At 41.0% G+C, this 17,381-nt stretch overlaps 1 protein-coding gene across 1 annotated transcript; it reads right to left on the bottom strand.

Moving 5' to 3' along the window:
• Positions 1–745: 745 nt before the first annotated feature.
• Positions 746–10,390, bottom strand: NFKBIZ (NFKB inhibitor zeta; the record flags this gene model as incomplete). The annotated part of the gene is made up of 12 exons (XM_084231562.1): positions 10,071–10,390; positions 7,851–7,990; positions 7,040–7,070; positions 6,818–6,921; positions 5,941–6,728; positions 4,894–4,999; positions 4,366–4,512; positions 4,118–4,181; positions 3,774–3,943; positions 2,831–2,941; positions 2,538–2,705; positions 746–799 (listed from the first exon to the last, which is right to left on the bottom strand). The coding sequence occupies exons 1-12, from the start codon at positions 10,357–10,359 to the stop codon at positions 746–748; spliced, it is 2,172 nt and encodes a 723-aa protein (XP_084087688.1). The 5' UTR covers positions 10,360–10,390.
• Positions 10,391–17,381: the final 6,991 nt, after the last annotated feature.

Genomic DNA, 17,381 nt, shown 5'->3' with positions numbered 1-17,381 from the left:
GTCATTAAGGGAACAACTCTCCATCTGCTTCATCTACAGACATTAGTTGGGTGGTTACACTATTATAGTTCCCTTGAATATACATAATTTTTTAAGATAATGACAATTCACTGCTCTTTTCTATTTTATTGATTTACACATTTCAAATATGGCATGTTAATAACCAAATATATACAAATATTTTAAAAGACAAAAATAACAATTATATACAGTTTACAAAAATCAAATTTATAACGATAGCATCTTTCATCTAGTCCAATGACTAGAGACTTTCCAGTACCTAATAACTGCCTAGGTACTGCATCAGGTCAAATGAAGCTTCAATACTACATCCAGATTTATGTTTCTCCTTTCAAATGCTTTCATTTTTCTTTTTCAAAAAAAAAGTTTACAATTTACCTGCTTTTAAACTGGCAACAGCTTCGTGAGCAATGCCTTATGACACAAGTCAATGCCTTTTCTTACCAAAAGCTACTGTTAATAGAAGTCAATTTTACCATTCAGATTAAATTTCAATGTCTAGATCCCAGATACCTGGGCATGAAATACTAAAATCTGCCAAGAGGAATTAGATATTTTTCGTACTTCCTTTTAATATAACTCACTATATAATAGTGAACTAAATATGTTTGTTTCATAGAAACAACTTACATTTGCCAATACAAGACAAATGGTCTATGTACAGATACATTAGGACTGCCTAACTGACAGTGAGTGTTGCCGACCAGGCTCCAAGTCAATGGAGCTAATATGGTGGAGCTCTCTGCTGAATGGACTTTCCCTTCAGGATACGCCGGATCTGGAATGAAATAAATTGGTTTGTAAGGTTTTTTTACAGCCAAAATACCGTATTTCCTTCAGAGTCTCATTCCTTTCTTACATACACCAAATAACTCCTGTCAACTTGTAAATATTTGAAGAAATAAGTAACAGTATATGTCAAAATTTTAAGGGAACTTAAAAAAAAATACTTTAATTCCTTCTCAAGCTTATTATAGATCTCTATAATGATCTTTGGGTGCAAGAAAGTAAAGCATCTCCATTAAAAACTATCTGAAGTTGAAAATTTCCCAAAGGCTTAAAAAAGAATTATATTCTTTTCCTAATCTTTATTCTTGCTATTTGTGAGAACAGCTAGTACAAGGCAGAAATTATGGTATATTTTAATCATTGACCTGTCTTGAAGTCAGCCTCAACAACCCAAAATCCAGAATCCACACTAGTAAATCCTGGATACCCTTTGAATCAAAATTTAACTGCCATGCTATCCAAGAATTAAAACATCTATGCATAGCTTCACAGATCACAGGAAAGCTCCCAGGCTCATTCAGAACCTAATGATTGATTTTATATCCTAGTCTGACAAATATTATCTATCTCTTAGCCCACAGCAAATTAAAAGACTGTTGGGGTAGAAGATACAATTGATAGCTGCTTTACTTATCAACCATTGTAGAGGCAAAGACCCCTACTCTCTCTCACACATGCACACACACACACACACACACACACAATATGAAAGCAGAAACAAGTGTAATTTGAGAACAATACAGTTCAGTCAAATGGCTCTCCACACTCACTAATCCCTGACAACATCACAACAGGTCTGCACTCCTCAATTAGGAAAGTAGAAGCAAACTCCAGGTGGTTCCTGTCTTTAGAACATTACTTGATTCTCAATTTCCTCAGTTGCCAAGTTTTTGTAACTATTAAATGGTATAATGCAAGTGAACTCTTTACAAATTACCAGGAGATTAATTTTAAGTTATAAAAAGCTCTACAAATATATATCACTATAATATTAGGATCAAAATGAGTTCTTATATTTCACATACTTTATTTTCTGGTTAATAAAGTATATAATGATCTCCTCACAGTCACAATCACCCTCATTTTCCCCAGAGAAAGATTTCCATCAGAAATATTTTAACTTTTTAAAAGACTCAGTTCTTGTTTCAATTCAGTCATGTGAAACTATTCAATCCCCAAATATATGATGAGTAAAGCATAATTTTGTTTAAAGCATACAATACTTCCGGGTTCTAAATTACATTAATAACTTTCCCATTTGTTATTATCACTTAGTAGCTAGGAATAACTTGAACAGCTGATGTTTACTGAACTTGCTATGTGCCTGGGACTATTCTGAAAACTCATTAAATACCCACAGTATTTGAAGGCTCAGCACTTACAAAACTCAGATGCTGTCTCCTTGCTATCTGCAGGGACCTTAGTACCTCCTCTGATTAGCTGCCAAACCTCAAACCATGCTGATCTACTCTAAACCCAAGCTTAACTCATGGAAGAAGAAACAAGACTACCTGACCTCTAAGTATTTTCAGTCCATGGATAAATCCTCAAATTTCTTAATCTTCCTTTGGAAACGAAGCAATTAACTTCCAAAGTGCCACAATGACCCCTGTGATGCCCAGATGGTAACAGAGCCCACCTAAAGTGCACCAGGTGGCCTCTGTCTTGCACAAGCTCATCTCCCTTTATGTTTCAGACTGAGCACCCCTCCCTTCTGTGGTCCTCACCTGTTCTCCCACAGGGCCGTCAGGAACCAAATGCACTGGTTGTTCATTCTCCAAGTTCCGTGTACTTGGGTCTGCCCCCTTCCTCATCAATAGGCGAACTGCATCCAACTGTGTCACCCGATACTGCAGGCTGGCAGCAACATGGAGGGCAGTGTTTCCATTGTAAGCCTGAAGACAAAGACAGGAAATGACACCCATCAGGAAGAGGGACTTTCATGAAAACAGTTCAAAAACCTGAAGGAGTAATGAAGGTCATTCTAATTCTTGTGGTTATTGAAGCTTTCTATAAGTACCTTTGCATTCACAAAAGACAGGCAATGAGGCAGCTCCAAAAAGAGGCGAATGAGTTCCAGATTTGCTTCTTCAGCTGCCAGATGCAGGGCTGTACGGCCACTTTTACGATCCTTGTCAAAGGCAAGAGGAAAAAAAGAAATAAATATCCAGATGCCGTGATGAAGATATGCTCTTTACCCTGCCTCTCTAATGTCTGACTCACCCTTTGAGTCTCATTTTGAATGATCTCTTTTCCACAAACCTTCCTTAATCAAACTCAACAGAATCTCTCAATCTCCCAATTGAGAATCCTCTTCAATTCTCTACTAATTTGCCTATTTGCCTCCTATGAGTCTATCCTTACATACTAGATAGTCATAATATGTGGGAATATAGATGATACTGTTTTATATGCATTGTAATATAATGGAATAAACCATTTATCCTATGTTATGCTTCCAGATTTGACAGCCACTCTGTAGACTTCTGGTAGAGTAAATTCCCCAAGGACCCAAGAAGTTTATCAATTAGGTATTTCCACCCTCTATTTCCACCCTCCATCTCCACCCCTAAAATTCAGGGCCTTGTCCATAAGAGACACTTAGTAATTGGACCTCACAGTAAAAGGGAATAAATTATTTCCAGTTTAAAAAACAAGATTAAAGCTCTGATCCATCAATCATGAAGCAAAAAGCACTACCTTTATTATCAGTGTATCAAAATGGAAGCCAACATAGTATCAATGTCAAGCATTTTCTTCTTCTTTTAAACAAAGACTAATTTACAACTTTTGGGTAATAATCCAAATTAAAAGTAAATTAAGCAAGCTTCTTAACTATCCACGCATCACTGCTCTTCTAACTTAAAAAGAGAAAACAGTTTTAATCTATACTAGGGAACAAGGTTTTTGACTATGACCATGTTTCTCCTCCATCCCATCTCCAAACACTTCTGTGAATTTACCTTAGCTTCCACTGCTGCTCCCATTTGAATCAAACATTTAATAGTGTCAACCAGACTCTTATTCTTCAGTAAAAGCTCCTGAACTTCAGGTGAATGAGGTTGTTGGTTTCTCTGGAGCTCATGCACCACAGCATTATGGGCCACAACTGCACTGTGCAGAGGAGTCAGGCCTAGAAAAAAGTATAATAAAGCAATGGTCAAGTATCTCATCAAGTCATTTTATCTACAGAATGTTTTAGCTTTAATTAACTCCCTTCCTTCTTGGTATGAAACTTAATAACCTGAAAATGAATAGGCCCCATTCTCACAATGGTTCTTCACCCAATAAAGTTTCAGTATCTTACCATCATAGTTAGTTGCCTCAAGATCCACAAACTGATTGCTCCTTACTGCTCCCTTCTGAATTGCCTGCAAAATTTAAAAACAGACATTGTTAGCAAAAGACAAGCTAGACAAATGCTTATCTATTAGTATTCCAAGAACTAAAGAAGTCAACTCAACATACTGAATATTCTAACAGGCAACCTACAACCAACTTCTCATATTCAACCCTTATGTCTCTTTGACAGAAGCCTGACTTACTGTGCCTTACCTGAAGCACCTGGGAGTGACCTTTCTCAGCACAAACATGTAGAGGGGTTCTTCCCCAGCAGTCAGTGGTGTTCACCTGGGCCCCAAGGTTCACCAGATCCTGTACAATAAGATGCTGATTGGCAGCCACTGCCACTTGAAAGGCACTCTGTGGACATTTAGAGGAAAAAAATATTTTTTTAAAGTGATTAACACTATCATAACAAGGAATATGAACCTAAACTAAAACTGAGGGGAAAACCCACATAGAAAAAATAAATCCTATTAATAAACAATATACTGTAACACAAGGAAACTAAAATAAGCTTAGGGTGCGGTTTATTATACCCAGTTAGCCTTTGGTCAAACAACTACAAAGTTAACATTAATAACTTCAAGGTTAATGGTGGCAGAGTCAATATCTCCAAGTTAATATTAACTAAACTCTTGTAGTCCTGAGCTCTGAAATGATCTACCCATAAAAATGAGCCTGGTCATTATTCTCTTTACCAGGACCACATCTTGACTATTTCACTGTCAAGATTCTCACCTGTCCATTGTGCTCTTTAATATCCAACATATGAAGCGCATTCATCTTTCTGGCAAGCACGTAAGACAGTGCCCTTCTTCCTTGGGCAACAGCAATATGGAGGAACCTGTGAAACAAGGAAAAGAGATAAATACTTCTGATTTCATTAAGTTAATTTTTTTTAATCTCCTTTAGTCCCTTTTTTGTTATGTTGGTGTACACAAATGAAATATGATAGAGCATAATCTGTCTTCTGCTAGGTTGACAACACATCTGAGTTGCAACAGAATGAGGTAGGCTACCAGAAATAAGAATGCCAAGAACCATGGTGATCACTTTAAATCTATTATTTCTAACATTCATAAAAACCCTGGGAGGGAGCACAAGGGGTTTAGTCTCCAGCACTATGAAGCTATAGGCAGCAACTACAGCATGAGTTCTATCCCTGGACTGCCAGGGAGCTACCCACATGGCATAACAGACTGCTCCTGTCTCATCCACTTTTCCCCTCAGCTGTGTCTTTCGGTCAGTCTGTTTGTTCTGCTCCCCACTCTGTCTCTGGTGAATTCTCTCACCCTCCAAACCTCTGGCCTGCACCCCAGGTCTTGTATGCATAAATAAAATAAATCTTGAAAAAAAAAAAAAAACCCTGTGAGGAAAGTAGTATCATTTTACATGTAACAAACTAAGGCATAAATAGGTGAAATAATTTGCCCCAGGCAACAAAGATGTGAATCTAGATTAGGATTCAATCTACAAATCAATTATTTATCACGATCAATTAATCAAGATCTATTGTTTGTTCTACCCATAACCTATGCTGATCTTTCAAAACCAGCTATTCAAAGAAGACAGATTTTTATTAATGTAAAACAGATACTTTGTTCAGTCAGGAAAACTCTTTCCTGAAATATGAGCTATCAGTGAATAGCAGCTTCTACCTAGTCATATTGGCTAGCCAGCCACTTAGTAAGGTCTAATTTGGTATACTATAAAGAAATTATGTGTCTTCTACATCCAATGAGTATGGCCTACCAAACTGGGTACACGAGACAAAGGGAAACTTACGTGTCACCATCTGCATCCTTTGAAAGTAACTGGTCCTGGGAGATATTTGCCAATTTGCTTTCTTCTTGCTCTACTTGCCACTGAAAAAATGACTTCCCTAACTGTGTGGTGGTCATTGGATTTCCACTGAGGTTCTGGAATGGCAGTGAAGTGCTTAAAGGCACAGAGCCCGTATCATGTCCTGCCAGAGCCTCACAGGCCCCGTGTGGCATCATGTTGAAGTTCTGCAGATGGGCATCACTTTGTGGCTGAACACTGGGGGAAGTCTGAATTGGAACAGTGATATTATCAGATTCCCCATGACCACTCAGAAGGGCAGCAAAACTTTGGTTTGCACAGAACTGTGGTCCCTGACCATCTAACAGGTTTGGTTCATAGTTTGGGGACTGAGACGGTCTAGAGTAAGGACTATATTCCAGAGTTGGGTTGTGGGTGTACTGCTGCACATGCTCCTGCTGCTGCTGCATGTTCTGGTTCTGTGAAGAATACTGGTACATGGAAGCCTGATCCATCATGTACGGGTTGCTGCTGACTTGGAATGGTTGTTGTTTCTGAGGTGCAACAAAGATCTGCCCTCCATGGAAGTCTTGACAGTTCTCTCTGGGGGAGCTCTGAGGGACTACCACAGGGCTCGCCCAGTTAACTTGGACAGTATTGAGGGAAACTGGGCTGCACTCGTTCTTAATGTTGATAATGTTCTGAAGCAGATCCGCACTGCTATCCTGTTTGGATTCACCGTGATGAACATCTTCCATGCTCTCCCCAGGTGTTGGTGTTTGAGGTGGTGTCTGGAAAAAAAGAGTAAATTTCATACTCCCGAAATTATTTCTGGAATAATTTCCAAATGGTAGTCAGGGGAAAACAGTGAGATACTTACCAAAAATTGGGTATGTAACAGAGCTGTCCTTTTACAAGATGGTCCATCAGACAATGAATCAAGTCCTTTCCTTTTTCCACTATTTGATACCTCGTTCTTCAATTCTGTAGCCAGAAAGGTAACATGGAGTCTGTGTTCATTTTATTTTTACAAATTTTACCCATATTCATACAAGCTACTCCACTCTAAAGCCCTCATAGTATGGTTAAAAGCAACTCTTACCTATAAATTGTTCTCTGTTCACACCTTGTGCCTATAAGGAAAAAAATTCCAATTTAGTTTACATAAAATGGTTTCCTGCCTAATATACATCAATAATAGACCTATATCTACCACTCTAGAGTGCCCCATAAGCCTTAGATACAATTATTCTAACAATATTTTTCATCTTAATTTTTATCCCATCATCGGATGGTTTCACTTATAACAGGAATATAGGAGAACCAAATAAGACATCAGTGTAAAAAAAAAAAATAACAGTACAAAACACAACAAAGCAAAAACAGACAATTATAAACCAGAGACATACTGCAGGGGAGGAGGAGGGAGAGGGATCAGAGGGAGGGAGGGAGGAGCACAGGGGACTGTGGTGATGCTGCATGGGTGCCTCGGGGAAGGAAATTCTATAGGGACTCAAACTGAGGGGGTGGGAGGAAGCAAATATTGTCTAAAAAAAAGATAAAATAAAAAAAATTTTTATCCCATCTTGCAACTATCCCCATTTTCTCTCGTCAATTCATATTAATAAAGCCATTTGAGCTTTCTCTCTCTAGTCAAAATGTTCCATTTCAATTGAACCCTGTTTATGTCCTTATCCCCAGAGTGCCTTCATTTATTTATTAGATTTCTCTTGTGTACGTACCAAGTACTTAAGTACAGGTGACAGAAATAGAATAGACAGCAAGAGACACATGCTCTCTGTACTGGGGACTTTGTGGTCTACAGATGAAATTTAGGGGACCTAGCTTAGCAGAAGTAACAATCCTGAAAAACTTCCCTCCCCCCAAGACCAAAACAAAAAAACAGGTGTTACCTTCAGATCATCCACAGCTTGGCCAGACGTCTTCTGTTTATTACTTCGGATGTGCAGCAGGAGTTCCTTCACCGAGTTCTTCACACGAACACCTTGAAAGGGTCCTCTCTGCTGCCTTCCAACCCCCATATGGGGCTCAACTGTTCAAAAGAAAACCAATTAAATCTGTCCCAATTGATCTATCCCAATTAAATCTGTTCACAGATACAAATCTTAATAATCTCAAAAACATAGCTTTTGACTGTATGAAATCTCCAACGGGCAGCAAAGTCATTCCAACTCACTCTGGTCAACAGCCTTACATGTCAGCCTTACTCAAAGGTTCTGCGTTGCCCAATACCATTTCCCCACATAAGAAATTAAAACTCATAAAAATGTCCTAGGTGTCCCCAGAGCCGAAAGATAAAACCCAAATTAAGCCTATGTTGCTCCGTCCTATCCACCCATGATACAGGATCATAAATGCTTTCATAAATCTATGATTATTCTTGACTTTCAAAAAACCTTGGACAGCAAAGGATAAAAAATGAACTAACTTTTCAAGCCAAAGGTTTTATTTCCACATAAATATTTTAAGTTGATTGCACTCACACAAGCAGACACAAATTTCCTCCAAAGATCTCAATGTACCAAAGTCTAACAATTCACAATGTCTTAGATTTTTCTCTATTCCCTCAGTTCAGCTATGCCAAGAAAACTGCTTAAATTCATTGCGCTAAAGCACATTTCCACACACACTGGATTTCCCCTCTCCTACTGTTTCTGGAATTGCTCACATAGATCTTCTAAAGGGAAATCATCTCATTTTATATTTAAACTTTAAAAATACACTGTAATATGCAGAGCATGAGTACAGCATTCCACCTCTGACCACTACTACGTCACAACCTCCTGGGATGAGCTGAACACAAAATAAACATGCAAAAAGTCAGGAAATGAATAATTTGGCCACTCTGTAGAAAGGGGGGGGGGCGGAGTAAGAAGATTGGGCAAGAAACAATGCCTAATTTGAACATATACACCATAAATATATGAAACAAACAACTTTGTGATGGGGCAAATTAAACACTTAGGCAGTTTCATGCTTAAGTGTTAGCTAAGGTCTCGCAGGAATCTAACAGCATTTCTCCGGAATGACAGCAGTTAATAAATCAACGTCAGAAGGAGAAAAATGCAGTCTCAGAAATCCCCTATGACTGTGGCAAACTAAGGAACTAGCAAAATCGTTCTAGTCAGATGAAAAACAAATGTGGGAGAAAAGGTTCTATGCACGCACACACACACACACAAACACATTTCATAGCACTTGCTACCGATAACATACAGAGAGCACCTTCTACAACCAAATGGCTTAAATCCCTCCTTTAAATGAAAATTTAAATTTTTAAAATAAAACAACTAGCGCTGCAGTGGCCAGCAGTGGGGAACATAATTGTTACTCTCCAACATTTGAGACTATCTATCTACACGTTCTTTAATCTACCCGCAGTGGCATCCTGTTTTCCCCCAAATTATGCAATTCGGTTCGTTAAGAAACTAACCAATTCGCCACCGAAAAAAGGAAATATTATGCCTTTCTGTGCTAGATAAGGCTCAACCATTTTAAAGCACACTGAAGAACAAAAACAAGACCGCAGATACTTGGCCTGACTTCCCCGACTCACATCACAAACCAAGGGCGTCTATAGTGAGTGAATTTTCCGTCCAGTTTCATCTTACATCTTGACACTATCGGTTGCTCTTCTTTACTATGCTAGCCTTTGACTGAAAATGTCCACACAAACTTAAGAAATAAGTCGTGACCAGAAACTGTACTCAGACCCTGATGGACAGCTACAGCCTGTCACTAAAATAGCCACAAGAAAAAATGACAACTACGTCAGATCCAGCATCTTGCCATATTATATGAGTTATAGCTCAATAAAACTGGGATGGGAGGGTTTGAGGGGGGACTTTGAGAGAGAGAGAGAGAGAGAGAGAGAGAGAGAGAGAGAGAGAGCGCTAGTGTGGTTCATCCCCCCATAAGTTAGACTCTTGCTCAGAGAAGCGTTGCAAGCGACGAGGCCAGCTGCAGGCCGCCGACTTCACCCCAAACGCCCCGCAAAGCGCAAGGCCCCGGGGGGTCGCCCACCGTGGTACAGGGTGGCTCCCCCCGGGCCGCCCGGCCAGCGACCCGGCGCCCGCACCCCTCCCGGCCGGCCCGCGGGGACGCGCGGGTACCTAGTAGGCGCTCGGCGCGGGCGCCGCCTCTCGGCCGGGACTCGACCGCCCCGCACGACGACCCCGACGAGGCGGAAGAGAAGTCGGAGGAGTCGGAGCCCGGGGAGCCGGGCGCCGAGGGCCCCGACGACGAGTAGCTGGCGTCGCAGGCGCCCGGGGCGGCGGCCGGCGGCGACGCGCCGTAGAAGTAGGCCAGGTTGAGCGGGCTGGTCATGAGGCCGCCGTCGCCGGCCGCGTCCAGCAGCCCCTCTGCGCCGCGGCCGTCGTCCAGCAGCTTGTCCACGATCATGCTCCCGGGCTCGGCGCTCGGGGCCCCGGACACCTGCGCCACCGGCTCGACGCGCGGCTGCCGCTCGGCCTGGCGGGCACGGGGGCTCGGGCACCTGCCTGCGGGAGGACGGCACGGGCGCGCCCCGAGCCCCGCCGGCTATTTAACCGGCCCTTCCTCCGGGGCGGGGAGAGGGCGCCGCCACCCCGCTCGCCTCCCCAGGGCCCGCGCCATTGGCGGCGCCCGGGCCGCCCCCCGGCCCCGCCTCCGGATGCGCCCGTTTCCAGTAAAATGTACAGGATGAGGCAATGCGCCCTCCGCCCTCGCCCCGCCCGCCCGTCCCCGCCCAGAACAACCGGTTGCGCCCCGGCCCTTCACCTGGAAACTCCCACCGAGCGAGGCCTCCCGCCTTCCGCCTCGCGCCTTCCGGGCCCCGGGTCGCGCCCGCTGGGAGAAGCCAGGGCCGGCCCTGCCCTCGGCGCGCTCCCGGCCGGCCCCGGCGCCGGGCCTGGGGCTTCGGGCCCGAAGTGGGAGGCGAGGAGGCTGGAAGGCAAAGGAGGGAGCGGGGCGGCCCGGCCGCGGGGCTGAGGAGGCCGGGGAGGTGCGCGCTCCGCCGCCCGCGCTGGCGCTGACAGCCCAGGTCGAGGCGTCGCTAGAATGTTCTTAAGGACCGTGTCCTTCAGCACCCAAGGTAGTTAGCGTTTGCCCAGCATTCCTTTTGGCAGGGTCCAAAACTGAAAAAAGATGGTGGAGCTACTTTTCTGTCCTCAAATTATAATCTGGACAACTATTTTTTCTTGCTTGGCGCAACCTGAGAATAAAAAGCAGTGCCCGCCCCCCCTGTCTCCTTCAATATCGGAACAGTCATCTTAGGAAAATGATAAATATGCAAACACCTATGTGTGCTTACATACGTGATTTTTTTTAATTCTACGAACTTCACTTTGTGTCTGATAAACACAGGATTTTTGCTATTCCCATTTTAAACGAGGGGTTTACATAATTTTTAAAATACAAGTTTTTCGCCAAAACCATGTCTAGGTGTCTACAGGAGAGAAAGAATGATTATGTCTGTCATTTCAAGTACTTTATAATCTTGTAGGAATGATAAAAATATAGTACACACATGCTATACATGCTATATATATATATATATTTTTTAAGATGTATCTATGCATACAAGAACTGGGGTACAGGCCAGAGATGTGGGGATGGGGGTGAGAGGATTCACCAGAGACAGAGTGGGGAGCAGAACAGGCAGACTGACTGAATGCAATACACTGCTGAGGGAAGCAGCTGACGAGACAGGAGAGGTCTGCTGTGCCCATGCTATATATTTTTAATGGAATATAATTGTCATGAGGACTACAAAGTTCAATGAGTGTCCTAAAAAAAGAAAAAAAAAATCTGATGGAGGACAAAAGGAGGTGATGAGGGAAATCTTTGAAAAGGAGGTGGCATTTGAGATAGACCCTTAAGGATGGATGGGATTCCAACCCGCAGCATTTACAGGAAGGTGGAACTGCAGAGAGAAAAGCTGTCAGTCCCTTTTAGTATAAAGGGAAGGTAACATTAAATGTAAAGTGTAACTTCATGCCTTTGGGTGGAGCATCTCCAGTGACCTGCTGCGACACTGGGTCATTAATAAACAATGAGTGTACTTGAAAGAATTTGGAGCAGGCAAAATTCTGAAAGCAGCTTCGAAGGGTGAGTTGAGGGTCCCAGAGCCATGAGGAACCCTGTAGTAGAGCGGGAGAGGGCTGGCATGACCCTGGGCAGAGGCAGTGGTGAGAGGAGAGTAAATGGAAAGAAAGCAAGGCCAGGAAGCATTGTTAGGACAGAATCTATAGGTCTGGCCCAGGCCTGGACCACTGAAGAGATCCCTAGTCTGGTAATGGTTTAGGGTCAGATGAACATAGGAGAATGTTCCAGAAGGGAAGGGGAGTGGTAACGTGCTTGAGTTGTTAGTTAGAATTAATAGGTGGTATAAAACCCCTGTGAGGGTTCCAAAGTAAGTATTTCCTTGTTTCTCACAAGTATTATATTACCCCCCAAACTTCTGGCTGCTCACCTCCCTCCTTCCAACTTTTGGATTTGGGTAACTTAAAAAATTAGAAGGAAACAGCTCCCTTAATATATCTGTAGAAAATACAAGGTACTAGTAATTGCAATACCTCAGAAACAAAAATCACTTAAAAGATGCTCTAAATGAGGGTGGAGGGAAGCAAATATTGTTTAAAAATGAACAATGATGTAAAAAAAATTTTAAAAACTAATTAATAAAAAAATTACTTTGATTTAAAACAAAAAAAAGATGCTCTAAATAGATGTTAGGCTTTCTTAATATAAGCTACTTTTTTCTCTCCAAAAACATATTGTGTATATAATAAAAGCCTTAAATACTCATTCAAATAAATTCATGTACATTTTTATACAATTAATTCCCACTAAAATTATTTCCAGCTTCACTTGGTATATAAACAATCAAATTTCAAATTCATGGCCTTTGGAGAATTTTTTTTTTTTTTTTTTTTTGCATAGAAGGACTGGGGTGTAGGCCAAAGGTGCAAGGGGTGAGAGGATTAACCAGGGACAGAGTGGGGAGAAGAACAGGCGGAGTGACTGAAATATACTGCTGAGGGGAGCAGCAGGTGATACAGGAGAGGTCTGCTGCACCATATGTGGGTCAGCTCCCTGGCCAGGGATCGGGAACGAATCCAGGCCATAGATGGAGCTGAAACTTAACCCTATGCCACCAGAAAGGCCCTCTCTGGAGAACTTGATGTTTATAAAGACTCATGTTTCAAAATAAACATTAAACGTTTTCTATGAAATATCATAGCCATAGTACTGTTTGAGAGGACCACAACCTCCAGTTTCCAGAATCCCTCCCAAACACAATCGATAGTGGTTGTTGATATCACTACAAAAATTAAATTTAAATGTACCTTGTTTCATTTAAATTGTTGAAATACAAACTCAGTTTAGTCTATTAAGCTGAATGACATGACACTGCCATGGTTCTAATTAGACATGGCTGAACAGTCTCTCTGCGGGAGACAGAGGACTCTAAAAAAGCTGACTAAGGTCAACAGCTAGCACCAACTTGTTAGCCATATGAGTGAGCTGTTTTGAAAGCAGATCCTCTAGCTCCATTTCAGGCTTTCAGGTGACCACAGTACTCACCAACATCTTGACTATAATCTCATGAGTGACCTTGAGCTAGAATGCCCACAAAGCCACTCCCAGATTTCTGGCTATAATTGAAAAAATGAGACTTTGAGAATTGCTCAAGGTAACACTGCTCATCACAGGTAGGGAAAAGATTAAAATGCCTCTGAACTCTAATCTTTTTCTCTAAAATGAGACTGGGACACTTATTTCCTCAGAACTCAGTTGTGCTGTGTACATCTAAAGATATAGGAAAAGATGAAAATGACAATTCTCTGATTTATAGAAGGGAGAAATCCAGATTCCAAAGCAACTACAAGAAACTAAATAAAAAATAAAAATATAATGACGCTAATTTCTCCTCATTTTTATAGATGTTAATAATCTACCTTACTGTGTCTTATACAATGGAACATTTAGGATAGTCTTGTGGTAATGAAGTTATAACACCATTTTGAGACCAGTCATTCAGAGTTGTTAAAGAGGTACTGAATTTTTTAATGAAGATATAGTAGCCTTTTGCAAAGTCCAAAATTATTTGGTACAGCTTTTCAAACTTGGAAAAGCCAATGAAGTGTTTACAAGGTAAATTATTGTACTGCATTGCCGAAGAAGTAAACATCATCATAGATAAGAGACCTATTAAAATCTGCCTGGTAGGTTTACTTTACTGAATGCCTTCTAGATTAAAAAAAATAAATCAATATGTTGGCACTGCCACTTTCTAATGATATAGTAACTCAACAAGTTAAGCTGATTTAACTGGAAACATGAAAACTGGTTTTATATGCAGAACTGTGCTTTTGCTTTGGAAATGGGCAGGTCTATTTAGAAATAGACAGAACCTGCTATTTCCAATGTATTTATCTGATCTAAGGACCCAGCTAAATCATCAAAGATCATTTATATGAATACTTGTCAAAAAACAAGATGCTGCAACATTCAAGGTGTCCAATATTTTTTTTGAATTTTGCATCTTGGAACAATTGTGTTGACATTTGCACTGATAATATAAAGCAATAGTGTATAAAACTGCTGTGCCTTATAACAAATCAAGACAGTGGCAAAAAAATGAGCCACAGTCATTGTATTCTTCACCACCAACCACTTGCAGAAGGAAAAAAATTCCCTTAAAAAAGTCATAGATGCAACAATAACAATTATTTTATTAAAAACTGACCCTTGACATATATATATATTCAATATTCTATGATGATTGTCAGAAAAAGTGCTTAATCTATTAGGTTAAATGATATGATATTCCTATTTCTTCTAATCAAATCTGTACTGTTTGAATTGTGAGCTGATCTAGTCCCTATTTTTCATGGAACACCACCAGTTTTATTTGACTGACAAACTGTGGCTATTCAGACTTGGGTATTCGCAGATATTTTTTATAAATGAACAAAGTAAGATTGTCATGTCAAGGAACAACCAGCAGTATTTGTTGCCAGTGATAAACTGAGCCTTTGAATGAAGATGAGAATTTGGGAAGCTTCTAATACCCTGAGCTTGAGAGCTCCAAGTTTTTTGTTTGTTTGTTTATTTATTTATTTATTTAAAAGAGTTATTTATTTATTTATACAAGCACTGGGTACAGTCAGAAGTGAGGGAGGGTGAGAGCATTCACCAGAGCCAGAGCGGGGAGCAGAGCAGACAGAAGGATGAAGTCCACTGCTGAGGGGAGCAGCGGGCGGCAGGAGAGGTCTGCGCGCCATGTGGGACCCTCCTCCGGTGGCCGGGGAGCAGCCGGGGATTGAACCGGCGCTGCAGAGGCTGCGGGCAGCTTCGCAACCCAGCGCTCAACCGCTGCACCACCGGGGAGGCCCGAGAACCATCTTAACTTTTTTAAGATGTTTTTGAGGAGATCAGTGGTGATATGTTATTAACAACTAAGATTTTTAATATTATGTAATGAAATGTAGCAACATTTAGAAAATCTGCATACCTCAATGCACTGTATTTCCAAATGTATAATGCAAGACAATACAAAAGTCGCACCAGGTAAAGAAATCTATTTAAGGTACAAGATATACCAATCAATATTAATGTATCAGAGTACAAAAAGTTCACTGATACAGCTTCAGAATATACATTGCATTTATCATGTGAGGAACTAATGTTTATTTTGGTATAATTTTAAAAGATATTCACAATTATCTGAAAAAACTATTAAAATATTTCTTCTTTAACTACGTATCTATATAAGGCCAGATTTTATTCATGTACTTCAAAACAACATATTGCAAAAAAATTAAATGCAGAAATATATGTAAGAATCTTTTATAAAGCCAGATATTAATAGAGTTGTAAAATTGTAAAGCAATATTTTTCATCTCACTAAATGTTTTTTTCTGAGTTAGAAAATATAGTTTTTAAAAGAAATTAGTAAGTAAAGATTTTTTTAATGGTTTTTATTCACAGAATTTAGTCAATATACTATCATCCAAACTAATAGTTCCAGAATGACTAATAATTTTTGAACTCCTGGTTTTGGAAACATCCTCTCCTCTCCATCTATATTTATGGTAGGTATCTAAGATAGGCCTTTCTCTCTCACCTGGGCCAACTGATTATTGATTGCTCATCCAGTTTTGCTCACCTAAAAAATTCATCCTCTTGGTGCCTCCCCGGTGGCGCAGCGGGTGAGCGCTGGGTTGCGAAGCTTCCCGCAGCTTCTGCAGTGCAGGTTCGATCCCCGGCTGCTCCCCGGCCACCAGAGGAGGGTCCCACATAGCGCACAGACTTCTCCTGCCGCCCGCTGCTCCCCTCAGCAGTGTACTTCGGTCCTTCTGCCTGCTCTGCTCCCCGCTCTGGCTCTGGTGAATTCTCTCACCCTCCCGCACTTCTGACTGTACCCAGTGCATGTATAAACAAAAACAAACAAACAAATAAATGAATAAATAAATAAAACATGCCTCTATTAAAAAAAAAAATTCCTCTTGACTAGCCATCAGCATACCATCTCTACAACCAAGGAAAGAATTCTTCTACTCAATTTAAATATTCTCAGCAGCTCCCTGTCATCTTTAGCATCAGTTCAGTCTTCTTAGGATGGCAAGTATCCAAGCCCTGCCTCCCTCACAAGCCTCATCTTCCTCATTACCTGCTCTAATATCAAACTAAATACAGTTTCCCACAGCTCTGAAAACTTGATTCTGCTATTACCTCTGCACAGAATGCTCCCTTATTCTTCACCTGGCCAATTCATTTTCAACTTACCAGGACTCACATGAACATAGAACAACCCTGGAGCCTGCTCTGACCCTTTTTCCCTCACCCCCAGCTCCAATCTTTCACACTCAGTCTGTCCTCTTCTGTGTCCCAAAAACAAACTTCCATCACGACAATTACATTGTATCAAGGTTATCATTTATGAGTCTTATATCTACCAATATTCTGAGTGGATCTTGTATCTGCCAATAGTCTATGTGATATTTGTAGACACTATTGCTTATTACTAGATATATTTAGTTCTATTGAGACTCATATACTTCCCAATAGGACAGCTACGACATCTGATCTCCCAGGCTATGACTAACTACAGACAGCTGTAGTTCCATAAATTACTTCCTTACAAATGGCATAACACAGTTTGTGTGTTTTTGTCTGGAAAGACCAAAAAGTTGTCTTCAGAAATAATTTTCTAGGTTCTGTTTGCAGCAAATTAGTAGCATCTGATGTCAAAGTACAGTAGACCCTTATATTTCTTCTGTTGAGCAAATTTGTCAAAGCAGGTAGCTATACCTGTCTAGTAACCCAGTCATAAAATGAATTAGCAAAAGCTTGACACATCTTGGAACACTTTCCTCAGTGCTGACAGAGTGAAACAAACATTGCTAAGTACTGTATGTATGGTATGTACAAATTTG

This window comes from Talpa europaea (genome assembly GCF_964194135.1).
Source record: "Talpa europaea genome assembly, chromosome: 4".
Classification (NCBI taxonomy): Eukaryota; Metazoa; Chordata; class Mammalia; order Eulipotyphla; family Talpidae; genus Talpa; species Talpa europaea.
This window is presented reverse-complemented; position numbering and strand designations above follow the sequence as displayed.